The sequence below is a fragment of the Cimex lectularius genome, unplaced genomic scaffold (genome assembly GCF_000648675.2).
Source record: "Cimex lectularius strain Harlan isolate CLEC.00 unplaced genomic scaffold, Clec_2.1 scaffold1, whole genome shotgun sequence".
Classification (NCBI taxonomy): Eukaryota; Metazoa; Arthropoda; class Insecta; order Hemiptera; family Cimicidae; genus Cimex; species Cimex lectularius.
In genome coordinates, this window is record NW_019392813.1 from 3,088,515 (window position 1) to 3,114,984 (window position 26,470).

A 26,470-nucleotide genomic window follows, 5' to 3' on the forward strand; every position below is an offset into this window, starting at 1 on the left:
TGGTTTTTTTTTAATTTTAAAAACATGTGTTTTACTTCAAAGTTTAGTTTAAAACTTAAAAGATTCATGTGGCAAATTGGAAATGCATATAGGAATAGAAAAGTGCTTGAATGCTTAAAAAAATCGTGGACTTTAAAGTCCTTTGCCTTCCTGGGAACTGCGTTATATCGAAAAATGAAACGGCGGATCTTCTAACCATCTTCTATCAAAACTGGCAATTAATGATGGAGAGAGAGTTACAAAAGAAAGAAAAAAATTCAGGCGTGGCAGCCTGCTTTAAACTAAATTCATAGCATTTATGACAGTAATGAAAGTAATTGTGAAATCTTTGATCTCATGGGATCCATGATGTCATTCTAAGCTTCATTGGCCAGAAGATCAGCAAGACCATGTACAAACCCTAAACCTATACTTAAGAAGGCACAATCCTCCATCCTAGACTGGACCCAAAAAAGAAAAGTGGACAAAATCTATAGGTGCTAGGCACTTAAGATAAAAGTACCCTCATCAAAACTGGCAAACTGATTACTAGTATTGATATAGTTAGAGCTAAGCTCAAAGGAGTGATAGGACTATATCCAATCATTGGCATCTGATAACATCTACCTAATTTGGGTATATTCAATGATGATACCCATTTGTTGGTTATGCAATGTGCAAAAAGTCTATAGTTTTTTTTTTAAATTTAGAAAGACTAATTGTTAATTGGAATACTATATGCTGAAATTGTCAGGGTCAGGGCGTTAGTCGGTACTCAGCAGTCAGCACTCCTACGTAACTTTATCAAAGGTAACTCTGCTGTTATTGAACATATGTTATCGGGGAATTGTTCGGGGGAACCGTGTCAATTTATTTACTCTTGAATAATTGACGTCGTTGCTAAAACGTATTTTCGCCCAGTTTGATGTTAAAAACGGGTATTTGATTGTTTTCCACCCCTGTAAATCGAATCGTTTAAACTTTTAAGTACATCGCCCTTGACGTTTCTTTTAAAATCCTTATCTCGACATGGCATTGAATGGATCCTCGAACAGTGGGAGCGACGTCTCATCTCTTAACTTTACGGAGGCCGAGGAACTTAGAAGAGTTCTGATAAAATAAAAAAGTGCGATGATTTTTTAATATACGCGTCGAATGAAAAGGTATATTTGTTAAAAACAAACCTTTAAATGTTTAAAACCTGCAATGGATAATTGTATTTATATTTTCACAGAATAGCCCACGTTTTATAATTTAAATAATGCTTTGAGCCAAACGGGTGATGTCGAACAGGAAAATGCTTGTGAAGTCGTCGCGGATCGTCGGGCTGTGCTCTATCGCCAACTTCATCAATGCGGCCGACAGGGTGATAATGCCAATTGCCATAATCCCGATGACAGACGAGTTCAAATGGAGTTTACATTGGCAAGGCTGGATACTATCTGCGTTCGCCTTTGGGTACCTGACTAGTCAGGTAAGGCGGAAGTCACACTGGGCGAGATACGCGATAATTTACGAGACTGGTTTTGCAGGTTATCGGGGCGTGTGCAGCGAGCCGTTTCGGAGGCAAGACTGTCCTCCTTTTCGCCGTTTCCCTCTGGTCCGTTTCTACAGCGGTGACTCCTCTCCTGGCCACGTCAGTCCCTGCGCTGATCTTCTGCAGAGTACTACTTGGGCTTGGTGAAGGATTAGGTGATTGTTAATTATAATTTCACAATTCACCTCAAGGAATTTTTTTATTATGCTGGAGTACAGCGTGGCTGTTTCAGATTAAGACTAAATAATTTGCATTCAGTAGAATTTTTATTTTAACCGTATCTAAATATGGGACAAACTCAAGATCAATGTGTAGGTCATCTAAAAATAGAGAATAACAATGGACTTATTGTACACCCCTGCCTTACACCAGTGATCACGTAAAAAAAAACTTAAATAGACCTCTTTTAGAATACAAAGCTGAGAATGAATAGCCAAGAATTGACTTTTAAATATTCAGAAATTTTGTAGAAAGCCAAGATTTCCAAGCTAATGAACCAAATTTCTTCAGTCAGTACTGTCAAATGCTGCCTTAAAATATACAGTCAACCCTTGTTAATTCGAAACTTGATAATTTGAATTTCATGATAATTCATGATAAAAAAATTCTTTGCATTTTGATACACCCAGTAAAGGAAATATTTTTTATAATGGGGAGAAAAAGCATGCTATTAATCGAAATGGAACCATTTCCCAACTTTATAATTTGCACATTTTCTTTGTTATATCCTTTTAAATTTCCACCTAAGATTTTTTCAAATTTTCTCTAGTTTATGTTCTGCGGTCAGACTATTTGTACTCAGCACTGGTCACTTCAGAAAATAAATTAAACAAAGGACACCAGGCCATTCGTTGAAACGAAAACCACTTCACGATTTTTTTATTAATGCGTAACAGTGTTCAATTTTACAGTTGATCTATTTCCACTTTTTTTTCATTACTTTTACTATGTTTATGTACAATTTAAGTAATAACTAGGAAAAGTGCATATCAATTCTTAACAATATTTTTTCTTTCCTGTTTATAATACGAATTATTTTTGAGGTTCCTTAGGTTTCCAATTATCAAAAGTCGACTGTACAAAAAAACTATAGCTTTTTCCTCTTGACTAATACGGATTTATGAAATTGGTGAGCGGTGAGTTGAGAAACCTCTCCAAAAACCTGCTTCACATTTACTCAAAAGGTTGTTTGATATAACCAAAAATTCTGCATGATGATGCAACAGAAAAAAAAATAAATAAGCAAGTTTTTTTACTGAGTACAATCAAGAAATTCCTTTGTAATTTGTTATTTATGAAAAAAAATTACTTTGTATTTAAATATTTGAATTTTATTTTTACTTCATTTTTCAAGGCTTACCGACGATATTTCACATATTTGCACACAATGTTCCAATTGAGGAGAGGTCAAGGGCATTTGGATATCTGGTAGCTGCTGGCTCTGTCGGTCAGACTGTCGCTTCTGTGGTAAATCTTTAATTTTAAATTCCCCCAAAGTACAAGCCCTATGGATAAATGAACAAAATAACATTTTAGATATGCCCACATCTTGCCTGGCAGACGGGATTTTACCTGTTCGGCACGCTTGGAATCGTCTGGGTTCTTATCTGGTTCATGTTTTACAATGACAGTAAAACGATGCAAAAGGATGAAATACCACTTTTTGTACCAAGGGTAAAAAAAGAATAATAATAATAATATTCAGGCATGTAATAAAGTACAATTTTAGGTAACAAATCCAAATGTGAGATGGGGGGAATTTATAAGTCACTGGGCACTTTGGGCTATTTACCTTGCTCATTTCGCCATGAATTGGTCCAACTATATAATCATGCAGTGGCTCCCGACCTATCTTGCGAGGAACCTTGGTGCAAACAAGGAGAGCATCAGCCTGACCGCCGTACCTTACGTTATCAATTCCTTAGTTGGAATATGTAAGCAATTTTTTTTTTCTCATGAGTTAAAGCATAGTTAATTAATAATTAATGATTTCAGGTGCTGGACACTTTGCTGATACATTGGTCAGCAAGAAATGGAGTGTTCTTTCAGTTCGGAGGCTGATGACGGGGATCGGGCTGATAGGGCCTGGTATATTTTTGATCGCGTTTTGTGCAGTAGACAATCTTCTCGCAGCAGTTGTGTAAGTCCAAACGTCAAAATGAATTCGATTGATTATCTGCTTTACGTCTGATTTTTTAAATTTTTAGTTTTGTGTCAATTTCTATGGGGCTTTGTGCTTGCAACTCAGCAGGACACTTGAGCAACCATGCCGATATTGCACCGAACCATGCCGGGGTTACATTCGCTATATCAAATACTATCGTAAGATTATTTTTAATTTAATAATTTCCTCGAAAATTTTATTATTTAATTTTTTTTTCAAGGCAACCATTCCTGGCATATTGTGCGGCCCATTGACTGCAGAACTTGTGACGGCTTCACACGGCCGTTGGTTTCCAGTCTTTGTAATCGCGGCTAGTGTGAATATTACATCTGCAATAATTTACTATAGTCAAAGTTCAGCTTCCCAAATACTTTGACATCGTAAGTTTCATCTGTTTTGCACTAATTATGGAACAATAGTAATTTAAAAACCATAATTATATAGGTTTATTTTGTGTTATAAAAGGGAGATTCGGCATGATTTGTTATTAAGTAGATAGAAAGAAGCGAGGCACAAAATTGATTGATAGTAATGTCCTTGAATTTTTATTTATTCATTTCTTTTAATTAGTTCTCGCTTTGGATTGTAATAAACCTCTGGAACTCATATTTTGCCCTCATTCTGCAAGTTATACATAAATAAAACAAATAAAATTTAAAAAAAAAAGATGTAGAAGATTATAATCTTTCAAAAAGTTAAGCAAAACTTTTATGATAAACTCATTTGAACTTGTGATAGAAAAGATTTGTCACTGAAATTTATGATTGTTTTCATTGGTAGTTAAATAGTTGTTCTTAAATGTCAACAATGTTATTAAAAAATAATGTCAAATAATAGAAGTATATTTGATTTAAAAAAAAGTAAAACGAGTAGTGAAATGTCCGTTATAATTTGTTTTTGGAAAGAAAATCTGTTTTGATGTAAAAAAACAATTGTGATCTGAACCATTTCTTTTTGAAAAAAATCCCAATGTTTGCAGTGTAAACCAACACAATGCTTTTTAATGATTTTCTATAAACATTTTTTTTAACTATATATATTGAGTTTATTTATGACATATATATCGGTACATTTTACATTTATAATTTTTCAAAAAGTTCTTACCATCTTCCAAGTACCTTTTATATATTTGTTAAATGATTATCGTGCTGATCGTCCTTTCCCATTATTCCAGATACAATTCCACACTGGGAAGACAAAATGGGTGCTATAAAGGGTAATTAATTGTATATTAGATTCCTTGTACATTTTATAAAAATTAAAATAATAAAAAAACTGTATATTATATTATAAGATGTTAAAGATATAAGAATGATTTGTAGAAAATATAATATTTTGTCATAAATACAATACAATCCGGGTATCTGGTGATTTTGTAAGTATTTATTAGATATTCTATGCTGTACCTGACATTAAACAAACAAACAGTCATTTATTTATTTTCATTATTTCATGTTTTAAAATGAAGAAAAAAAAATTAAACAGCAATATAGTTTTTGTAACTAACAAAGAATAAGATTATTACAATTCCCTCCAAAAGCGTTTTAAAAATTTATTTGAAACGTTTCATTTGGACTCGCTATTTTATTTGCTGTAAGATGACTGATGAGTTTATTTAATAACGGTAGTATACAGTTTATTTACCATTTATCATTTGTGTTTGTTTAATTGTGTTCTATAATTTTTCTCTACTTCTTAGCTCTGCATTTGTTTTGCTGTTTGTTTGACATGTACACACACACACTGTTTTAATGTATAAAAATATTAGGTTGTTTATGTGAAATACTGTATGTAATGTATAAAATACGTGTTGCAATAAAACAATACCTGTTGATTTTTTTTTTTTTTTTTTTTTTTTTTTTTTTTTTTTTTTTTTTTTTTTAAACTCCATGAAGCTTGCACGTCGGTATACATGTGAAGTTGTGGGATTTTAAGGAATTGTGAGATTTCTGCTTAAGCTTGTGGGACTGAATTACATCCATCCGTCCATCAATTTTCTTTTAGAAATTCTTAGATTGCCGGTCTTCATTGAAGTTGCTCGATACTTTCCAATTTATCTTGCCTTATAAAAATGAATTTGTTAGCATGTATTACTGAATATGCACATTAATGACAGCTCACACAGTACATTTACACCATATTAGACATTATACAAACATTCACATTTTTTTAATCTTTCATGATTCTTTAATTTGGTTGGTGGAATAAAAAAAACTGAGAATTTCATTATATACAAATAGTTTATTTATTCTGAATGTTCAGGCTACTAGTGTTTAGTTCCTCAGCAACTAAAATGCATTTCCAAATTCAAGACTGTACTCCAGAGGAATTTAAGCGAACTGTAACTACAGCACATATATAAGTTAGAATATTGGGTGACATTCCTGCACGCTCTATATATGGAGCCAAGGATTTGCACCCTTCAATTAGGTGGGACACATACGCAGACTTTGGCCCAAAATTTAGTGTCTGAGTGTCAACCTTCTATTATAAATAATTAATATTTTAAAGAATTATTATTTTCCTTATTGTTTTATTATTAAGTTAAATTTATTTCTTAGATACGTTTATGTAAGGGGGTTAAGCCTTATTTGATCAATAAAATTTCCTTATCCAAACCATTATATCCCAAGCATTCAACACTCCTCTAAAACTTTTGCCTTATCCTTCAGAATTGCAGAGTGAAGAGGTGGGACACATAAGCAAACTTTGGCCCAAAATTAAATGTCTTTGTGTCAACTTTTCGATTATAAATAATTAATATTTTTCATGAATTATTATTTTCATTATTGTTTTGTATATTATCTTTTGAATAAGGAATATGCTTCCCCGGGAAGTATGTTTTACTTCCTCGCTGGCTTGATTCAGGTCCAAGGCATCTGAGTTTTTGAAAAAACTTGAATCATATCCTTTTCTTTTTTCCCAGTTCCTTTTTTCTCTTTCTGCTTTTCTTTCATAATGTGGTTTCATCATTCCATTATAAATAATATTTTAAAGAATGTGTAGTATTTAGTGACAGTTAATTAATGATTATGTGGAGATCGTGAAATGCAGTCTTGTTTGATGGTAGGTTTAGAAAAACATTTTCTTTACTGTGCCAACATTCTGATCTTTATTTAGATCATCTCCAGGGGCTAGGATTTACAAACATTGTTTGGATTATACAAATACATTTAATATGTGAAAATGAATTTATACAATGTGGTAGGCAATATAGAAATTTTAGGTTTATTCAAAGTACACAGAAAACACACGCTTTGAATGAATAAAAATTCTTTGTATACACAGAAAACAAACAGAGCTGAATATAAAACCTTTGAATAAACCTAAAATTTCTATATTGTGTACATCATTGTATAAATTCATTTTCACGTCTTAAATGTTTTTGTATAATCCAAACAATGTTTGTAAATCTCAGGCCCTGATGATCTAAATAAAGATTGAAACGTGGCACAATTAAAATGTTTTTATAAACCTACATCACACCACAACTCATGATACAAATAACCATTTTAAAGAATATATTATTGCCATTATTGTTTTGTATATTTTATTATTATTATTGTTGGTACTATTTTATTATATTTATAAAACTTAATTTATTTCTAATATAAGTACATGTAAGGGGGCTTAAAGCCATATTTGTACCTTTAAAATAAATAAGTGAATCAGTGTGGGAAGACTGTCTCTACGTCACAGATAGGAAACAGAGATTATAATCGCGGCCAGCGGTGTGTAAAGCTCGATTATCCGTTTTGTAGTGATTGGAAAAATGCAGGAAATATTTGAAGGAAAATTTAGGAAAAGTGTTTTTGGCGTTTGTAAGGAGATTTTTGTTGGAAAAGGGTCTGAAAAGTAATTTGTCATTGGTCGGATCGAACGGGCACTGATGGCCGGACGTCACTTCCTTTAATGTGTCAAACAGACGGGACTAGTGGTGGGGTTTATCGCGGATCTCACGGTTTCCACTGCCTGCCAGGGATGGACGTTTCCTCGGAGAAGTGAGAAGTGCACCCTTCGGTCCCGAGCCCGTTCTGATCGCTGAGCCAGCCCCGTCGTCCGGTTCCGCCGCCGCCTCCGCCTCCGCCTGCGAGCCCGTTTGCCACTCGCCCCGCCCGGTCCAAGCCAGCCCGGAGGCTCGACGGCCAGCGAACGAGGCCTTCGAACATGTCCGACCCATCGGGATCCGCTCGGCCAGAAGGACAAGGTAAGGCCCTGAGACGTCGCCCGCGACCTCCGCCTCCGCCTTCGCCTCCGTCCGCACCTCGCCAGCCTCCCAGGCCGCCTCTCCGTCCACGGAAATGCCCCATTTTCTCCTCCTCGACGCTTTTCCCGGCTGGCACCAGAAAATCCTTCACAGTTCCAAGATGGCGTTTCTCCCGATTTTTCACCCGAAAAATACAATTGTTCCCGTTTTGAATACGCGAAACGACCTCCTCGACCAATCTGATTTAATCCGTTTTAATCCCATTTTGGAAAATTCTCGGGAAAATTCACTGTTGCTTAAGATCCTCAGACCGTTTGTTTACCATCTGGCATTTTCCATAGTTGACAACGTTTATTTTTCCTCGCGCGAGAAAACCAAAATAGAACCGATCATTTGAAAACCTATCGCACTTTCGGGCCGAGTGGATTTGGGATTATCCGACAAAATCGGCCCCTCCTTCGAAATCCTCAGATGGACATACTCCAGACTCGACAATTCCATTTCATTTTATTTTATTACCGGATTCCCCGATCCACTCCTTCAAAAACAAAACTCTCGGCCGGAACTTCCTCGTTCACGATAATTCGGAGCGATCACAGTCCTTTGTTTCAGCACATTATTGATCTTAAAATTTTGACCCTTTTTTTATTATCGTAATTTCGGGAGGCCTTTATCGTTCCGATAACACTTCCGATTGCGAGCAGCCTCGTCTTAAACGCACCCGATCTGTCGCAAACGTCCTGGTTAAACCGAAAAAAAATCCCCCCAAAAAAACAAACAATTGATTATATATTAAAAATAAATCTATTCTTTCTTATTATGAACATATTTGGAAATTTAAAGAGTGGAAAGTCTCATAGTGAATTGTACCAGTTCAAAATAATTCCATTATATTCAAAGGCTACAAAAATTGGTCGGCCGGACGTTAAAAAAAACCTAAAACGGCATTTTAGGTCAAAAGTTAATTCAATTATTTCACTTATTAACTGAAAAAAAAATCCTTTCTGACAACTCAAATAAAGGTTTACAAAGATATAAGCAGAGAAACGACAGATTAAATTAAAAAACAAAACAAAAAACACAAGTACGAAAAATGTTAATTTATAGCTATAATACAACATAAAATTGTTCATACTTTTAACACATAAAAAAAATAAGTTGTGGTTAAGGTTGGGGGGGGGAGGGTTTTTGGTAATCCAAATGCAGTTATGGCGAGCTTTCGACTTGATTTGAAGTCGAGAGCCAACCCGTCCTGAAATGAAGTCGAAAGCTTTTTGGAACTGTCTTTGGATTATGATACAACACCAACCTTGACCGCAACCTCGAAAACTACATCGGTATAATTACAACAGTCCTTCTTACAATTCTATCAATAATTTATTTCAATGTATAAATTTTATGACGGCGTAGCAGAAATGATCTTTGAAGCTTCAGGGCCAATCAGCCCTTACGATGTATACAATAATCCTTGAAACAATTTTTTATTGCTTACTTGTATTTTATAACCAATTAGGGTAACACACACAAGACAACAAAACAAGTACTTGTATGTTTCATAAGAATTAAATATTAGGGCATATCAAAAATCTGTAAAGCTCCAGGACCAATCACTCAACACTTATGATGTATACAATAATCTTTGAAACGCTTTCTTGTATATGATAACCAGTTAGGGTGATACACACAAGAAAATACAAAAAAAAGTACATATATGTTTCATAATAATAAATATTCGGGCATAGCAGAAATGATTTTTAAACATCCAGGATCAGTCAATCAACCATTATGATGGATGCAATAATCGTTGGAAAAAATACAATTTTTTATTTCTTACTTATATATTATAACCAATTAAGATGATAAACACAAGAAAATACCAAAAAAGTACATATATGTTTCATAATAATTAAATATTCGGGCATAGCAGAAATGATTTTTAAACCTCCAGGATCAATCAATCAACCATTATGATGGATGCAATAATCGTTGGAAAAAATACAATTTTTTATTTCTTACTTATATATTATAACCAATTAAAATGATAAACACAAGAAAATACCAAAAAAGTACATATATGTTTCATAATAATAAATATTCGGGCATAGCAGAAATGATTTTTAAACCTCCAGGATCAGTCAATCAACCATTATGATGGATGCAATAATCGGAAAAAATACAATTTTTTATTTTTTACTTATATATTATAACCAATTAAAATGATAAACACAAGAAAATACCAAAAAAGTACATATATGTTTTATAATAATTAAATATTTGGGCATAGCAGAAATGATTTTTAAACCTCCAGGACCACAGGACCAATCAACCCTTACAATGGATTCAATAATCTATGAAACAAAGACCATTATTTATTGCTTAATTGTATATTACAACCAATTAAGTTGATACACACAAAATAATACAAAAAGGTACATATATGTTTCCATAATAATTAAATATTAAGGCAGAGCATAAACAATCTTTTAAGCTCCAGGACCAATCAATCAACCCTTAAATAGATACAATAATCATTGGGAAAAATATTATTTTTTATTTCTTATATATATAACCAATTAAGATAATCAACACTAGAAAATACCAAAAAAGTACATATATGTTTTATAATAATTAAATAATCAAGCAGAGCAAAACTTTCTTTAAACCTCCAAGGCCAAACAATCAATCCTTATGGTAATACAAAAATTGTTGAAACAAAGACAATTTTTTATTTCTTACTTACATATTATAAACAATTAAGATGATACAAGAAAATACCAAAAGAAATGCATGTGTGTTTCATAATTAAATAATTAATTTAAAACCATATCACCATGCATTGAAAATAAAACACTACTAGTACTATATTTCAAGCCCTAAAATATATGAAGTACAGACATCAGTATTGATTTTCATATTAATTTTATATTGATATACATAATTTATGAACAAGAAATATCAAAATTTTTGAAACCGTATTATTTTTTATTGCTTACTGGCATGTTACAACCAATTAAGCTCACATAGACATGAAAATAAAAAATTTGATACATTTATACTTTTCTTAATAGGCAAGTTATCAATTTAAACCCATTATACATCATTTATTTATTGAAGATATGCCGCCAGTAGTATATTTCAAGGCCTAGAATATGTGAAGTATAGCTGTATTTATTTTGAAATTAACTTTATAATGTATATTTAGGATTTACGTACATCAGAAATCTGCAAAACAGTACTAGTTTCTTTTGCTTACTTACATATTAAAATCAAATTAAGTTGTTATACATAAGAAAATGCAAAAGATAGGTATATGTTTCGTATTAATCAAATAATCAATTTAAAACCATAATATATTAACATTTATATATTGATAAGAAAATATCACCAATACACAGATTTATGAACAGTAAAAATTACACTCTTTGAAACAGTATTGGTTTCTTTTGCTTACTTAATCAATTAAACTAATATACACGAGAAAAAAAATAGGAACACGTATATTTCGTAATAGTCAAATAATCAAGTATAACTCTCATTATCATAGTATTTATGTATTGCAAAGAAAATTCCACCAGTAATACATTTTAAGACATAAAATTTGTCAGGGACAGCAGTATTGATTTCCAAATCAATTTTATACTAATATTTATGATATATGAACACGAAGAATCTCTGAAACAATACAAATTTTTATTGCTTGCTTATACATTATAATCAAGAATCAATAAATAAGAAAATGCAAAAACTAGGTACAACATGTTTTGTAATAATAAAATAATCGATTTAATTTAATTAAATATGAATTTTAGACTAAAGATTATGATTTTTAGACACCAAAAATTACAACCTTTGAAATAATACTGGTTTCTTTTGCTTATTTATGTATTATCAATTAAGCTGATATACACAGGAAAACCCAACAAATAGGTACACGTACATGTTTCATAATATCAAATAAAAAAGTTAAAACGATAATACCACAGTATTTACTTACTGAAGATATATACAGTAGTAATATTTCATCTCCTAAAATTTGTGAAGTACGTACAGTATTGATTTTCAGTTCATTCGTCAATTTTATACTAATATTTTTGATTTATGAACATCACAAAGTAAAATTGTCGGAACGGTATCATTTTCTTTTGCAAAGGTGTAGCAGAAATGATCTTTAAATCTGTAGGGACAACCCATCGATTTATGAACTCCAATATAATTTTTTATTGGTTTCTGATATAATCAGTTAAGTTACAGTTATACAAGAAAATGTAAAACAGGTATATGTATGTTTCATAATAATTTTCAATTAAGGTTTTGGTTGAGATAAAAAAGTCAGTGTCACAAGCGGGATTCAAACCCACGACCTTCGGCTGGGTTCAAATCCTGCTTGTGACACTGACTTTTTTATCTCAACCAAAACCTTAATTAATTGAAAAGAATTTATTTGGTCAAGCGGACCACAAAACCTAATAAAAATTTCATAATAATATTGAAAAAAAGAAAGAAAAAAGTTAAATAATAATATATAATCATTAATACAATAATGATAAGAATGAATACATTAAATATTTCTGTCTTGATAAATGAAAAAAATAGGGCACAAATTAGTGAAATATAATTAAGTAATGAAGAGAAATCCACTATATATTAGTTCTCATATAGTCTGATAAACATTTACTGCTTGAAATCCGGATAACTGCAGAATGAGTTTCTGAGTAGAACCATCCTTTTCTACTATTTAATTTATATACTCACATAATTACCATTTTTTTCATTAGTGTTCTTTATTGCATATTTACATATGATAATCAATCACATAATATAAATAGTATAATATAAACCGTACTAACGTTTCACAATGATAATTGCCATCAGTACTTTCAAGGCCTAAACCTTGTGAGGCAAAGCAGTATTGATCTTGAAATAAGTTTTACACTCACGTTGTACTACTTACACCTTTTACTCACATATAATCTGTTATTTAAAATTATTAGTAATACATTTCAAGACTTAAAGTTTGGATTAATTTGTAATTATAATCCAATTTTATACCCATCAAGCCTTCACTCAAATACATATTTTATTGCAAATTTATATATTATAATCGGGTAAATTTATACACAGAGAAATGCAAAAACTGAATGCATATATTCAATAATTGCAGAAAATATCAACTTAACCAAGAATCAAATATGATATGTGAATCTTAATGATTTGAAAAGAAAATAGATTCAGTATGAAACTTTCCGTAGGCATTGCAGTAATGATATAAAATTCTTATTTTCTTTTTGATAATTATGATTTTACATAGGATCGTAAAAATTTAACTAAGAGGTTCGCCTAGTTAAACGATTAATTAAAAACTACTCTTGTTCGAAGTCGGTCAAAACGTTTATAAAAAATTTAATTTACGTAAAAAAATGCAAAAGTGATTACACTAATTTTATATAAGAACGATGAACTGTCCTTTCTGCTTCATTAAAACAAATCAAACTTGTTACATAAAACATTTTACAAATGAATAAAATACAAGATACATATAATCAGAAACAGATTTCATGACAGAAATTAATATTTAGGACCAATTTTTGTCCATGTCCATCGATCTTTATGATTTGTGAATATCAAATAGAAACATCAATCCTGTTTTTTTATGCTTACTTACATGTCATAAGCAATTACACACATAGCAAAAATATAAACAAAAGGACACATAACCCACAATAAAATAAAAAATGTTTTACTAGTACATATTTACAATATATTACAATTCTTGATATGTTTTAAAATTAAAGTTTCGAGCTATAGTGAAAATTACCTTTTAATTTCTCGTGTCAATAAATCAATCCATATTTATGATTTGTCTAAAATCAATAATAAAAACATGTTAAAAACCCACAGAAAATCGATTACATAATTTATTACCTTAAAAGTTTTATCATTTACTAATATTTATTTAACGTATTGAAAAAAAATTAAGTCTCAAGTCTTAAATTATGAGAAATTACAGAAAATTGTGTAATTACTTTGACTAAGTTTTTCAATAATTATTTATGATTGGTCCACAATTAAATATTAAAATCTTTACAATTCAGTCAATAAATTGTCATACAAATTATTTATCATCAATACCTATGATTTGAGAAAAAAAAATTGTATTCGCTTATATGTTTTTATATTAATCAAAAAAAATATTAATTTTATACCTATAAGAAAATTTATCATTTTATAATTCATATTTATTGCTGAATAGAAGTTACCATTAATATTAAATATCAAGGTGTTAAATTTTGAAAGCCTAAATATTCCGAGGCAAAGAAGAAATTACCATCGATGTCTTTTCCCAATGTTATATACAATCATCAATCTTTCAAGACGCGAAAAAGAGGGAGGGGTTTCATTAGTCAGTCGTACGCTTCTGTGTTTTTTTTTTGTCTGCCTTTTCAGTTTAAGTTAAAACAAAAGTTTGTAAAGAAAAACGAATTATTTCATTTCTATTCTTAATAAAAAATTAAAACAATATGTATAAATGAAATAAATTATAATTGAAATAAATTAACTTTATTAAAAAAATATTTGCTATTTAAAATTGTTAATATGGATCTTTCAGATATGGACCAGTTTAATTTATATAAATGTAGTGCTCGGTATGATGAAAATTTGACCTATGCATCTATTTACATCAATATTTTTTTGAACTTTCAGTTAGAACTGTTATACTGCTATTAATGTAAATCTTTAATTAATCCTTAAATAATTCTTCAACCTAAAGTATGGCAAAGAAATTAAAAGAACAACTGGTCATCAGAAAAGAATTTTTTTACCTTTTTAGAAAACCTCGTGCAATTAATTGACAATAGATTTTGTATATTTTTACAAAATTAATATATTATAAAAAAATCCTGAGATGATCTAATTTAGTTCAATAAATGACATTTAAACAAGATATAATCTTTTGAGGAGAAAACCAATAAATGATTTAATGAATAAATCCATGTTGCAAAAGGCCAAGCAACAAAATCTTCTTGTATGGAGCGAATCTGAGAAGAGTTAACGGAAACCCTTGAAAAATGATATCTATCTTAGAAAAATATCGTTAGTGATCTCATAATCTCATATTGGCTTTTCAAGCCTTCTAGAAGTTATTATTTTTTTATATTTGCTATTATAAAGGACCAAATATCTTTTACATAGGATTTGATATTAATGAAAGTTTGATTTTCTCATGAATTAAAAAATGTGATAGATGAACCCAAGTTGGAAAAAAAATCATTTGCCTACATTATAACCAGGACTCTTTTAACTTTAGACTCAAGGCCAAGTTAACATTGCTACAAATTACTTTAAATTGACAACTTGAACAAAAAATATTACTACTCTTACTGAATTTAAACTTAAAAAAATTCTTTATACTGTCAGTAGTTTATAATATTCATTTTAGTGCATAAAAATTATATAAACCTTTTATTATTTTAATCATAGTAAACTGTATTAGCATGGCTATTTATACTTCTTAGCGTTCCTTTGAATTGCTTTCATTGTTCTAAAACTTCCCGTTTCTTTGATTATTTTGATTTTTGTCAGACATTAATAGTAAAATCTATTTTCTAAATAACCCCGAGCCCTTAAATCTATTAAAGTTTGTGATGGAAGCCTCCTGGAATTATAGGAAAATGCTTGTTTTTTTAATTTCAATTATTAAATTTTTATGTATATATAAGAGACACTCTGGTTATTTATATGTGCATAAATAGATATATTGTTATTTTAGTTTATTTATATAGTTTTTTCTCTTTTGTTTATTCCTTGAGAAGAAATGTGTTCTTTGTTCGACTCCGGCAGACGGTTGATAACCATTGCCATTATGTGCTTTTTGGTTATGTTCAATTTTTTTTACTCTCTTTTGTTTATCTAATAAAGGACTTTTTTCATTCAATAATAAAATCAAAAGGCAAGAATAAATATATAATCAATAAATTAGGAGCTAACAAACTTCTAATTTTATATTGCTTTATTCTTTCTTTGTCTGTAAAAAAATAAACAGAGAGTTTTAGGAAAACAGCTACCCCAGAATCTATTATAAAAAATTCCCATGGTCTTTCACCCAAATTTGACCAGACAACTTAGATTGATAATAATAATATCAATTATGTTGACAAATTGTAATGAAATTTTTTCTCTGCAGGTTGTTGAAGTGCAATGGATCTACTGCCGTCACTAAGATATCGACTAACTTCTTAGTGTCGATGCGATGTGGATCTGATTAATCTACAAGAGTGAGAATGCCATAACAAGAGCTCGAACGAGACAATTATGAGCGGTGCAATGGCTGAGTCTTCTGAGGTCCCTAACGCTGGACTCGGTGAAGATGGAATGTCCGGAGGAGGTAGGAAGTTTTTTTAAATTTACATAATTTCAAACGTGTTACTGTTCAGAAACTGTTGTTCTATACAATTCATAGTTCATTTATGTTATCTAATTGACCATAATAATTATTTCAATTAATTATTCTTTTTATGTAAGATCTTGGTTGGGATAAAAAAGTTAGTGTCACAAGCGGGATTCGAACCCACAACCTTCGGCTGAATCCCGCTCGTGACACTAATCTTTTCATCTCACCACCTAACCTTTTCTCTCATTCATTTTCACCAAGACCTTACATAAAAACATAAAAATAATAATTAATTGAAATAATTCATAGTATGGAGGCTGATCACAAACTACCATTGAAGATTAGTTCTATATGTTGTTAAGCTTTTAAATTGGTCAATTAAATTTGAAAAGCGGTTTTCAGTTATACTCTTGTTTTTATTTTCTTTCAAATTGAAATATTTGTGACTATAATGTAAATATTTCAATAGATCAAAATAGTAAGAATTTCATAGTTTCAAGTAGGACAAATTTTTTACTGTGTGAATTCAAAGGCTTAAGTTTCATTTAATAGTTTAATTAAAAATAGGACTTGCTCATCATTTCTTTTAAATGTATAAAGAAATAGACTATTTATACGATGCTGACTATTAGAATATTAATAGATTAATTAATAAATCCGTCTTATACATTGGACGTCTCAATTTAAAATTTCATAACTGCTCAACTGCTGCGAAACCACTTCAAATGTTCATTTATTTTTATTTTTTAATAAGTACTAGAAGGTTTATTGGCAATATTGTAGTCTATGTCAATAAAACCAAGGTGACATTGATGGAAAAATAATTCAATTACATGGTCAAATTTGGTTTTTCTGTAGAAAAACCCTTTTGTTATGAAAAAAATGTTTGAGAATAGAAAAAATAATTGGCTTAGTTCTAGATTTGATGCCATATTATTTAATTATTGTTAATTTTTTAAATAAAAAAAAAAGTTTTGTGTAGGTATTGAAACTTCTGCCTCTAATTCTTTGATTGATTAGGCAGATGGAACAAATATAAAGCTAAATCATGATTTATTTTATTATTTTCTATTCTTAAAGTTTTCCTAGTCCTTTTGAGAAAGAAGAAGAAAGCTTAATGTTAGACCTCGATCGTGATCAGTGTTTTTGGAGAGTTGTTGTTTTAAAACATTTTTAGGCAGAAATTATCTAATCTTGAAGCCTACGTTTTGTTTTTTTGACTGTTTACTGTGTTATACCTTTATTAGATTGACTGATTTTATAAGAGTGCAGTAGAAAAAGTTATTTAAATGGGTTTTGTGTTAAATGTTGGGCTACATTTCGCTTGGCATCACCAGTCTTGTTGATACAAATGACTCAGCGAGGCCAGACAGACCCCTTAATCGCCGGATAATCTCATTTTTATGTTGTTTTTTTCCCCGAAAAGAGCCAGGTCGTCACCCGGTTTCCCCACCGTGCCCCTGTGAAGGACCCTCGTCGAGCTTTAATTTACAGTTTAGATTTTCGTGGAAGTGGGTACAAACCAGAAACGACGCCGATGAAAACCGGGATGCCGGTAATTCCGTGAATTCGTAGTGGGGCATCGTCAGTGAGTTACGTCACATGCAAGACGGCATTCCATAGACGTGAATCCGCACACTTTCGCGTTTCATGAATGGGAGAATTTTTTGCCCCTGGCATGCCACCAAAGACAACCCGCCTCCCCCATGGGCTGCCCAGAACACACCCAAGACAACACGAATTGGAATCATGGCAGGATTCCGTACTGGATACCCCCGGAAGGTAAAAATTGGAACATTTTCAATTCGAATTTTATAAACAATAGGATTGCTAACAGAACAATTTGGACTACTTTAAAACCATGGCATATGAACTGGCCTGTTAGTCTACTACGACTTATTACACTCCATACTCCTGAAAAATCGGTCAGCCCCTTCCAGGTTTAATTGAGGGAAGAACCATTTAAAATTTAACATTCTAAATATTTAATATTCAAGAATGCCCGAAATGTAAAAAAGTGGTCCGGTTCAGTTAACTTCTGTAAACAAAGTGAAATTTTGCGGAAATTAATTAGAATTTTATTTTATGGGTTGTTTAACATTTCCCTGTGCTTAAAATTCTCATAATAGCATAAATAATTTACCAGACTTAATAAAAATTACAGTTTAGAATTTAAGAATGACCGCGGTTTTTCTTTTTGAGGCATGGACCCAATGCGCTTAAACTTTCGTCTTATTTTGCCCTAGTTCCGCTAATGGTCTTCATTGGTCAAGAATGGCTTTCATAGGTACTCTTTACCTTGCTATTGCAGGACAGTTGTAAAGGATATGGTCTGTTGACTTTGCCTTCTTTAGGTATAGTTCAAAATCATCTGTTGACTGTCATATTTTTTTCGTTTTTGGAGAGCTTACATTATTATTTTGTTTTTTGACAACTTTTACTATTTTACCTCTATTAGATTGATTTATTAGATAAGAGTGTACTAGAAAGTGTTATTTAAATGGGCGTTGTGTTAAATGTTATGCTACATTATCGCTGGGCATTACCAGTCTTTTGTTGATACAAATGACTCAGCGAGGCCATACAGACCGCTTAATCGCCGGATAATCTCATTTTTATGTTGTTTTTTTCCCCGAAAAGAGCCAGGTCGTCACCCGATTTTCCGCTCGTATCCCAGCGTAGGACCCTCGTCGAGCTTTAATTTACAGTTTAGATTTTCGTGGAAGATTTTCTTTTCTTTTGTGAGGCATGGGATTTTTCTCAGGGGCATAGTATCGGATGTCTTCATTGGTCAAGAATGGCTTTCCTACATTTACCTTGCTATTGCAGGACAGTTGTAAAGGATATAGTCTGTTGTATTTGCCTGCTTTAGATATGGCTGAAACTCATGTGTTGTTCCATTTTTTTCCAAGTGAAATTTTACTGAACGTGTCTTGTATCGTAAGAGTGATCTTTTTGCTTGCCTCATGCCTGGTATAACTTTCCCAGTATATTTTGGGGCTGTTTAACCCAATTTTCATTACGAAACCGTCCAAAATGGTTGATTTTCGATTTTTAGGTACCTCCATTCTTTGGTGTTTTGGTCTGTATGTGTTCTAGACTGACAGATCAAGACTGCTAGAAAGTCGAACCTGAATGATCGAAAATGCCCAAGGTTCATCACCCCGCAGACCTCAAGATTTCAAAATTGAGATTGCCAGACCACGAAACACAAATAGATAAATATTCACGTCCTGTGTTCTTGAATTTGGAAAATCGAAATAGGGTAGTTTCTATTAGGTTATAAAAACAATTTTAAGACAAGAAAAGCCGAGCGTTATGATTTAGCACCATTGATTTCTCTGAAACTTTATACCCTGGCTGAAATGTTTAAGGTTTGTGTAACCTATATTCATGTCAAGAACGTTATTTATGGGAAACAATATCGAATGCGCGCTCCTTTACATGTTTGACGAACTGGAAGAGTATTTGTTTAGTAAAAAATATTTCTTTTACATAAATACCAAATTTTTAAAATATTTATGCCAGAAATGTTTGTCTTTTATGATTGTCTATAGCGAAAAATTATGTATTATAATAAATAAATACTGTATTTATTTATTAAATTCTGTGGAAATTAATAGATAAAATACTAGGCCGCACATACAGGTTTTTTCTCCGTACATTTTTGATCAACCGTAATTTCACAGATATTAATTTCTGTGGCGAAAAATGTTTTATAATAAAACTAATAAAGGCCGTATTTGTTTATTAGTGAATTTCTGTAGGAATTTAATAGACAACATCTGGATGCCGCACATCCATTTTTGGTTTGTTTTTTTGGTCCTTACATTTTTTGAGTGGTTTTTGGTCAACCAGAATTTCACGGGTAAGAATTTCTGTGGCAAAAGATGTTTTATAATAACCAATAAAGGCCGTATTTGTTTATTAGTGAATTTCTGTAGGAATTTAATAGATAACATCTGGATGCCGCACATCCATTTTTGGTTTGTTTTTTTGTGGTCCGTACATTTTTTGTGGGGTTTTTGGCCAACCGGAATTTCACAGATAAAATATTCTGTGGAAAAAAATGTATTACAATAAAATCAATAAAGGTTATATTTATTTATTAGTGAATTTCTTTTGGGATTTATTAGTTGCAATCCAGATCCGCACATCCACGTTTGATTTGTTTTTTCGCCCATAAATTTTTTGTGTGGTTTTTGGTCAGCCATAATATCACAGATATGAATTTCTGTGGCAAAAATGTATTATAATAAAACCAATAAAGGCCATATTTATTTATGAATTTCTGTGGGGTGTTAATAGATAAAAGTCGGGTCGACATATCCAAGTTTGGTTTGTTTTTCGTCCCTAAATTTTTTGGTGTGATTTTTGATTAATTGGAATTGCACAGGTATGCATTTATGTGGCAAAAAATGTATTATAATAACACTAATAAAGGCCAAATTTATTTGGAAAGTTCAGTTAAATCTAGGTTCACCTGGCCATGTTTGGTTTGTTTTTTTATCCTTACATTTTTGGTATTGTTTTTGGTCAACCAGGATTTCACGTAAAAAAATTTCTACGTTAAATATAAAAAATGTTTAATTTTTTCGAATTTTTCGCACTTTATGTGAAATTCAGTGGTAAATTATTAGTTGAAGTCCACGCACCCCGCCGTTCCTTTCTGACCCTTGTCGTAAAATGTTGATTGTTCTACATAAACAACCATGGAAACTTGAAATGTACGCTGTACATTTGACGTTTCATAATCCAACTAGAAATATATCATATCCAAATAGAAACTTTTAACCCCTGAATGACAGAATCGTAATGAGATCAGTTTGAAAGTTAATCCGAGGCATTAGTCATATGTACACGTTTCCTTGTTTTAAGTCCGTTACACTCCCGGCTATCCCTGGATCGTGACTCACCGTCAATGAGCCGGTTTTATTTTTAAGGAAGCTGAATTGTTTGTTATGACCGTCTCTCACCGGTCGAGGCCGGGTTTCCCTAACGGAAACTTAGACATTTCCGGAAAATTCATAACGTGAGTTGTGAAAGGCGATTAATTCTATTGTTTAAGTTTATGCGAATTTTTAAATATTTAAGTAGCACATTTGAAGATTAAATGTCTTGACGTTCAATTAAATATAAACTGTGTTGTTGATTTAGACAAAACAGCGTAGAGTCGCTTAACGTTTGGTTCAGTAACGTTAGGATTATTTGGTTTTAATTAAAAACCGCTTGCTTTGCTGTCATTTTCGAGTGTAGGAAGGGCTTTTCAGATAAGCCGGAAGCAGGAGGGTGACGTCCTCGTATTGCTCCCCCAACTTCCTGATCCGGATAGGCCCCCTTATACCGGGGTATCCGACGGATCCTCCCAGGAGATAGCCGTTCCTCCGACTTCTTTACGGAAAACCTGACGTAATCGAGGACGCCGTAGATCAGATCGGTGACTCAGACAACACGTCACTGGTTTGGTGGGAGCAGCAAAGGGTTCACCTCACGGGCAACAGCTGGTCCATGTACACAGATACGTAGTGGGGTCGAGCATGAGCAGTACCCATCTATTCGCTTGTTTACCTTTACGGCTAAAATATACCGTAGGATACTAATTGGGGCGTTCAGATTATATCTCTTTTCTTTCGGGTTCAATTACTATTTGTTTTGTAACAGATGTATTGTGTTGACATTTGAGAATAATTCTTTTTATATTGTTCCCTCTGTCTTCTATTGGCTCTAGTAGGACGTATGACATAAATAGTCCTGAATAAAAATATACTTCATAGTAGAAAGAATAGTAGTAGGTGGTTTAAATATAAAAAAACGCTACTATAAACCCAGTTGGTAAATTGTATGAGAAATAACTTATTCCGTTATCACAAGCCAGCTTGGATTGTAACTTGGGCCGTTGCTTTTATTAATAGATTTTTACGATCTCGTAAAATCTCTTAAACGGTTTAACAGAGTGGGCGTTCCTTTGGTCCGAGGTTAAAGCATATTCGAACGGATCGGAGGGAATTACGACGAAATCAAATCAATCACAGCCATCTCCGATCAATAGACAGTTTAAATTTAAATGAGCGAGTGATTTCATTATTCGTTTTCAAGGCTGGCGGATTTCAGGATGATTCAGTTTGAAACTCCAGAACTCTTAAGCGAAGCTCTGACCTCCAACCCTTTTGGAGAGAAAAAAGGTCCAGTTAACAATGAAAGTTTGACTTTTTATAAACAAAATTGCTAAAAAAAACCTTGAATGAAAGGAACGTATTTTTAAAAGATGGCTTAGAATCCCACCTTTATCAACAGGTTGTGTTAAATCAAACACAGTTCGTAAATTAAATCAGTGGGTCATACTGATATATTGATTTTTAAAATTTTCATTTTCATTTTTTATTTTTTTTATTATTTTTTATTATGTGAAGCTGGCCAACCTTTCCTATCCTCTCATTACATAAATAATAGCTGTTCTCTATTAAATTTGAACCCTGAATATGCTCAAATTTAGCCTCTTTGTTGCGTTTATATGTACCTAAATGCTGTTCTCTATTAAATTTGAATCCTGAATATGCTCAAATTTAGCCTCATTGTTGCGTTATATGGACCTAGTAGTTGTTTTCTATTAAATTTGAACCTTCAGTATGCTCAAATTTAGCCTCACTGTTGAGTTTATACGTACCTGGTAGTTGTTCTCTATTAAATTTGAACCGGGGATATGCTCAAATTTAGCCTCATAGTTGAGTTTATACACGTGCCTATGTTAAAAAATTTTATATCTCAAAATCCTGGGTTGGGGTTTTTCTTTAATAAAAATCTTTCTCACCAAATTTCTTAAGATTTTATTGTCCCAAACATTCCTCGGGGTTTCTTTTTGACATGTCATATTTGGAAAAATCCGTTTTCTTTTATTTGAAATGTAAAGACCGTGCTGGCATCTGTTAGCCTCGCTCGTCAGACAGTCTCTATTGATTCTCTTCTCCGTTCTCTCCTGTAACGAACAAGCTCTTGTTGCCAAGTGCTCCCCCTCCGTCTTTACAATTATTAAAATAAATATGACTGCCTGTTTTCAACAAGCCCGCTTCTTTTATTAAAAACTCTATGATCTGGACTTATTTGAACCCGATGTCCCGTTGGGACGGTGTATACCACCGGTACACCTGGGATATTGTTCAGTTATGATTTTAATTAATAAGCATCAAAGAGGGAATTTTTTTCTCAAAAGTTAAACTTTCTCTGCTTAATTAATAATAAATGTATAGAATTTTTGTAAAAGACCCCGTTGGAATATTAAATCTGGCTTGATCAACGTTATGCTCTTTAAAACAAACAGTCGTCTCTGTTTTTCTTGTGTCTAAATTTTGTACCAATTTAATTTGATTCTGTAAATAAACTCAACCTTTACATTTTGCTTTTTGCTGAGATATCTTTCGCTCATAATTAATCCATTTTCGACTTTTCTTTTTTCCTTTGATTTTCGGAAAAGTAATCATCACGCGATTTCTGTAAAAGATGAAAAGCCGCCAACTACGTCTGATGCTTAAAAGGTGCTATCAACTCTGCTTGCATATAGATTCGCTTGTCAAGACACGTGACTGTTTTATTTTTAGGCCAAACGGCGGTGGCAGGCAGAGCTGCTTACAATCTGGGTTTCTGCCTTGCACGGCCGAATCGGCGAACGTGAACTCCTTTGTTTGAAAAAGAATAAACCCCATTGTGATCCTATCCTTGAGGGACCTGTTGATCTGATTTCTCTTATATAATGTTTGGCCTGGGGATTTTGTCTGGTCCCTTGTACGTTTTTAATTATTAGACGCAAAACTTAATTGCATTTTTCTCCGTCCAGAACGGTTTTTTCTAATAATGAACTCTGTCCATTTGAAATGCATAACAAATAAAGGCTGCACGTTATTCTCCTGATGGGTTCCCATACAAACGAATCCTGCAGCCAGATTAAAACATCGAAAGGTCCAGGGACGACTTATCATTAGGCAAATATTTTTCTGTATTCAGTGGGAGGGAAATGCTATAAAATCATTTAATAGGTAGGCAGGTCACTTCGGACGTGGGACTTAGACCTCTACTTATGGTAAACAGCACGTACTATCCAGCTTTAGTTTTTATCTGCCTCCTTGACTTACAGTGGCTCCTGATTTATGCTTTGTTTCAGCTTTTATTTGCCCATGAGCAGAAACATGTTCCTTATCAGGCGTCAATAGTAGAATATACGTATATTCTGAAGCTTATTGGCAGAACCTACTCAGGTTGCCATTATTATTAAATGTCTATTGAGTCGGCAATGTCCTGTTAGCAGACCTGGGTTTTCGTCCTTATGTAGCAGGTCTGAAGCTTGGGGAGACTTTCTTAAAGAAGACTTTTGCCTGTCTCTGCCCCCCAATGTTCCCAGACACATTGCTCAACTTTTATTTGCCTGTGAGTAGGAACCTTTTTCTTGTTAGGCATTCGCAGTAGCGTGTATGTACTGAGGCTCTATTTGGCAGAACCGGAAGGTTATCATAACGAAGGTCTAGGAAGTGAGGTTTTTATGTTACCAAGCTCTGCAGCCTTCTGGCGTACCTGGTTATTTAGCTCAGCGCGATCGACTCGCTCCTTATCAGAAGAAGTATTAGGTGATTGATTGACGTTGCTACAATTCCTTTCCATTGATTTCTTTGCATCACAGGTTACGTCTCTATTGTGCTATTGCTTCGCATTCGAAGATTACATGGGTGGCTGTTTCCTTCTTCTAGTAACATAACCTACACATAAGAGCATCATTGAATATACACAGGTTATGAAGATGTTTCTTCACACGCCAGTGATCGGTACATAGACCTATCACACCTCTGAGTTTACTCCTTTCTAACTGTAGCCATGAGTTTGCCATTTTTGGTGAGGGTTTTTTAGGGTAGGCAGAATCTTCTCAGACTGTTTCTTGACACTCTGAATTTATTAAGAGCGGTAATGAGTTCAGGACAGATACTTGACGTAGAGGGTCTGCAGTAAATTAAGGCGACATTCTTAACGATATCGTTTGCTTGTCTCTATCCTGGGATGTTGATCCATTTTTACCACAGTTAGGAATTTTACACAATAGTTCTGGTACTATTGGTGCTGCTGAGGACTCGTCTAAGCAATTTTATTAGTCTCTGGTATCGCTGTCCTGGGTTCCTTGGACATAGACAATAGACAGCTTGTTTTTTATTCCTACTTCTCCCAGGCCATTCATGCAGTGCCATACTGTACGTGATCTTACCTAGTGAGATGCTTTGAGCGCAGCTTGGCTATCAGAATAGCAACAATTGTTTTTTTGCATTCTCGACCTTTTTTTGCGAAGAGCTCAATTGAAATTTTTCAGGTGGAAAATGTAACAAATTTTCCGAGGGTTCGACTAAAAAAAAATAATAGAGAATATCATATCCCAAGCCATGAATCGGTTGATAATGGGTTAAGAAGAAGGCAGTAAGTCGAAGCCAAAAAAAAAAAAAGAAGTACAATAAAAGGTGAAGGATCGACTTCACCCTACATAATATGAAACAATATTTGAACTGTAACTATAAATTATGAGACTTTTCCATGTGATTTAGGAGGTGAAATTTGACGTTACGTCATATTGCTGTGCCTATATTTTGTTTGGTTTGTCGGAAACATCTTCAATGTTGGTTTTTGCGATTTTTTTCTAAACCAAAACTACCCTCCAAAGTGATTGCTACAGGTTTTTCAAAAATCCTTTAGCCGGATTTTTGGTTGACTATTTGCTTGCCAATTGCTGGATGGACGAGGAATAACAACTCAAAACTCAGATTTTTTGTTTTTAGAGTTAATGGGTCCTAAGAAAAGAGTAGTTGACCACTTGATTGGTCGAGAAATTGAAATACCCAACACTAAAGATAGCAAAATGCCGAAACGGTTTTGACAGACTAAATCAGCAGTAATAAGCAGACCAAACTACTGGAACTATAAATGCCTGAAAATATGATGCAACATATAATTTTTTCGTCGCGTAAATGTATTTTTGATGTTATTAATTACATATTTTGAGAAAAACCTTTTGTTTTTTAAAAGTATTGTCGATTGTATGAAGTTATCTAGTGTGTTTAGGAGATGATTTGAATTATTCATTACGTTTTATTGGCTATCAATAAATTTTTAAATGGGTTGAAAGAAGAGGGATGATGGTGAAAATTTCCATTTTCCTTGTTTCTTGACAGC

At 32.7% G+C, this 26,470-nt stretch overlaps 3 protein-coding genes across 8 annotated transcripts in view; 2 read left to right on the forward strand and 1 right to left on the reverse strand.

Moving 5' to 3' along the window:
- Window positions 1–763: 763 nt before the first annotated feature.
- On the forward strand, window positions 764–5,517 carry LOC106660784 (sodium-dependent phosphate transport protein 1, chloroplastic-like). 3 transcript variants are annotated; one of them, XM_014383722.2, is made up of 10 exons: window positions 765–1,142; window positions 1,214–1,453; window positions 1,512–1,671; window positions 2,871–2,983; window positions 3,053–3,190; window positions 3,246–3,450; window positions 3,512–3,656; window positions 3,724–3,838; window positions 3,901–4,060; window positions 4,855–5,517. In XM_014383722.2, the coding sequence occupies exons 2-9, from the start codon at window positions 1,262–1,264 to the stop codon at window positions 4,054–4,056; spliced, it is 1,224 nt and encodes a 407-aa protein (XP_014239208.1). In that variant the 5' UTR covers window positions 765–1,142; window positions 1,214–1,261; the 3' UTR covers window positions 4,057–4,060; window positions 4,855–5,517. The 3 variants fall into 3 exon arrangements, with proteins under 3 accessions (XP_014239200.1, XP_014239208.1, XP_024084110.1); XM_014383714.2 differs by having other exon boundaries at window positions 764–1,142; window positions 1,219–1,453; window positions 3,901–5,517; XM_024228342.1 differs by having other exon boundaries at window positions 3,901–5,517.
- Window positions 5,518–7,595: 2,078 nt separating this feature from the next.
- LOC106662654 (transcriptional activator protein Pur-beta) overlaps window positions 7,596–26,470 on the forward strand; it is a 41,445-nt gene continuing 22,570 nt past the window's right edge. For 2 of the 4 annotated variants that reach the window (XM_014386881.2, XM_014386897.2), the window contains exon 1: window positions 17,956–18,058. In XM_014386881.2, the coding sequence (XP_014242367.1) occupies window positions 17,983–18,058 (76 nt within the window). In that variant the 5' untranslated portion in view covers window positions 17,956–17,982. Of the gene's footprint in view, window positions 7,888–16,069; window positions 16,271–17,955; window positions 18,059–26,470 lie in introns of those variants that run through there. The other 2 variants (XM_014386889.2, XM_014386907.2) reach the window with 2 other exon arrangements.
- On the reverse strand, window positions 7,637–7,990 carry LOC106661576 (uncharacterized PE-PGRS family protein PE_PGRS20-like). Its single transcript, XM_014385123.1, has one exon. The coding sequence runs from the start codon at window positions 7,988–7,990 to the stop codon at window positions 7,637–7,639; it is 354 nt and encodes a 117-aa protein (XP_014240609.1).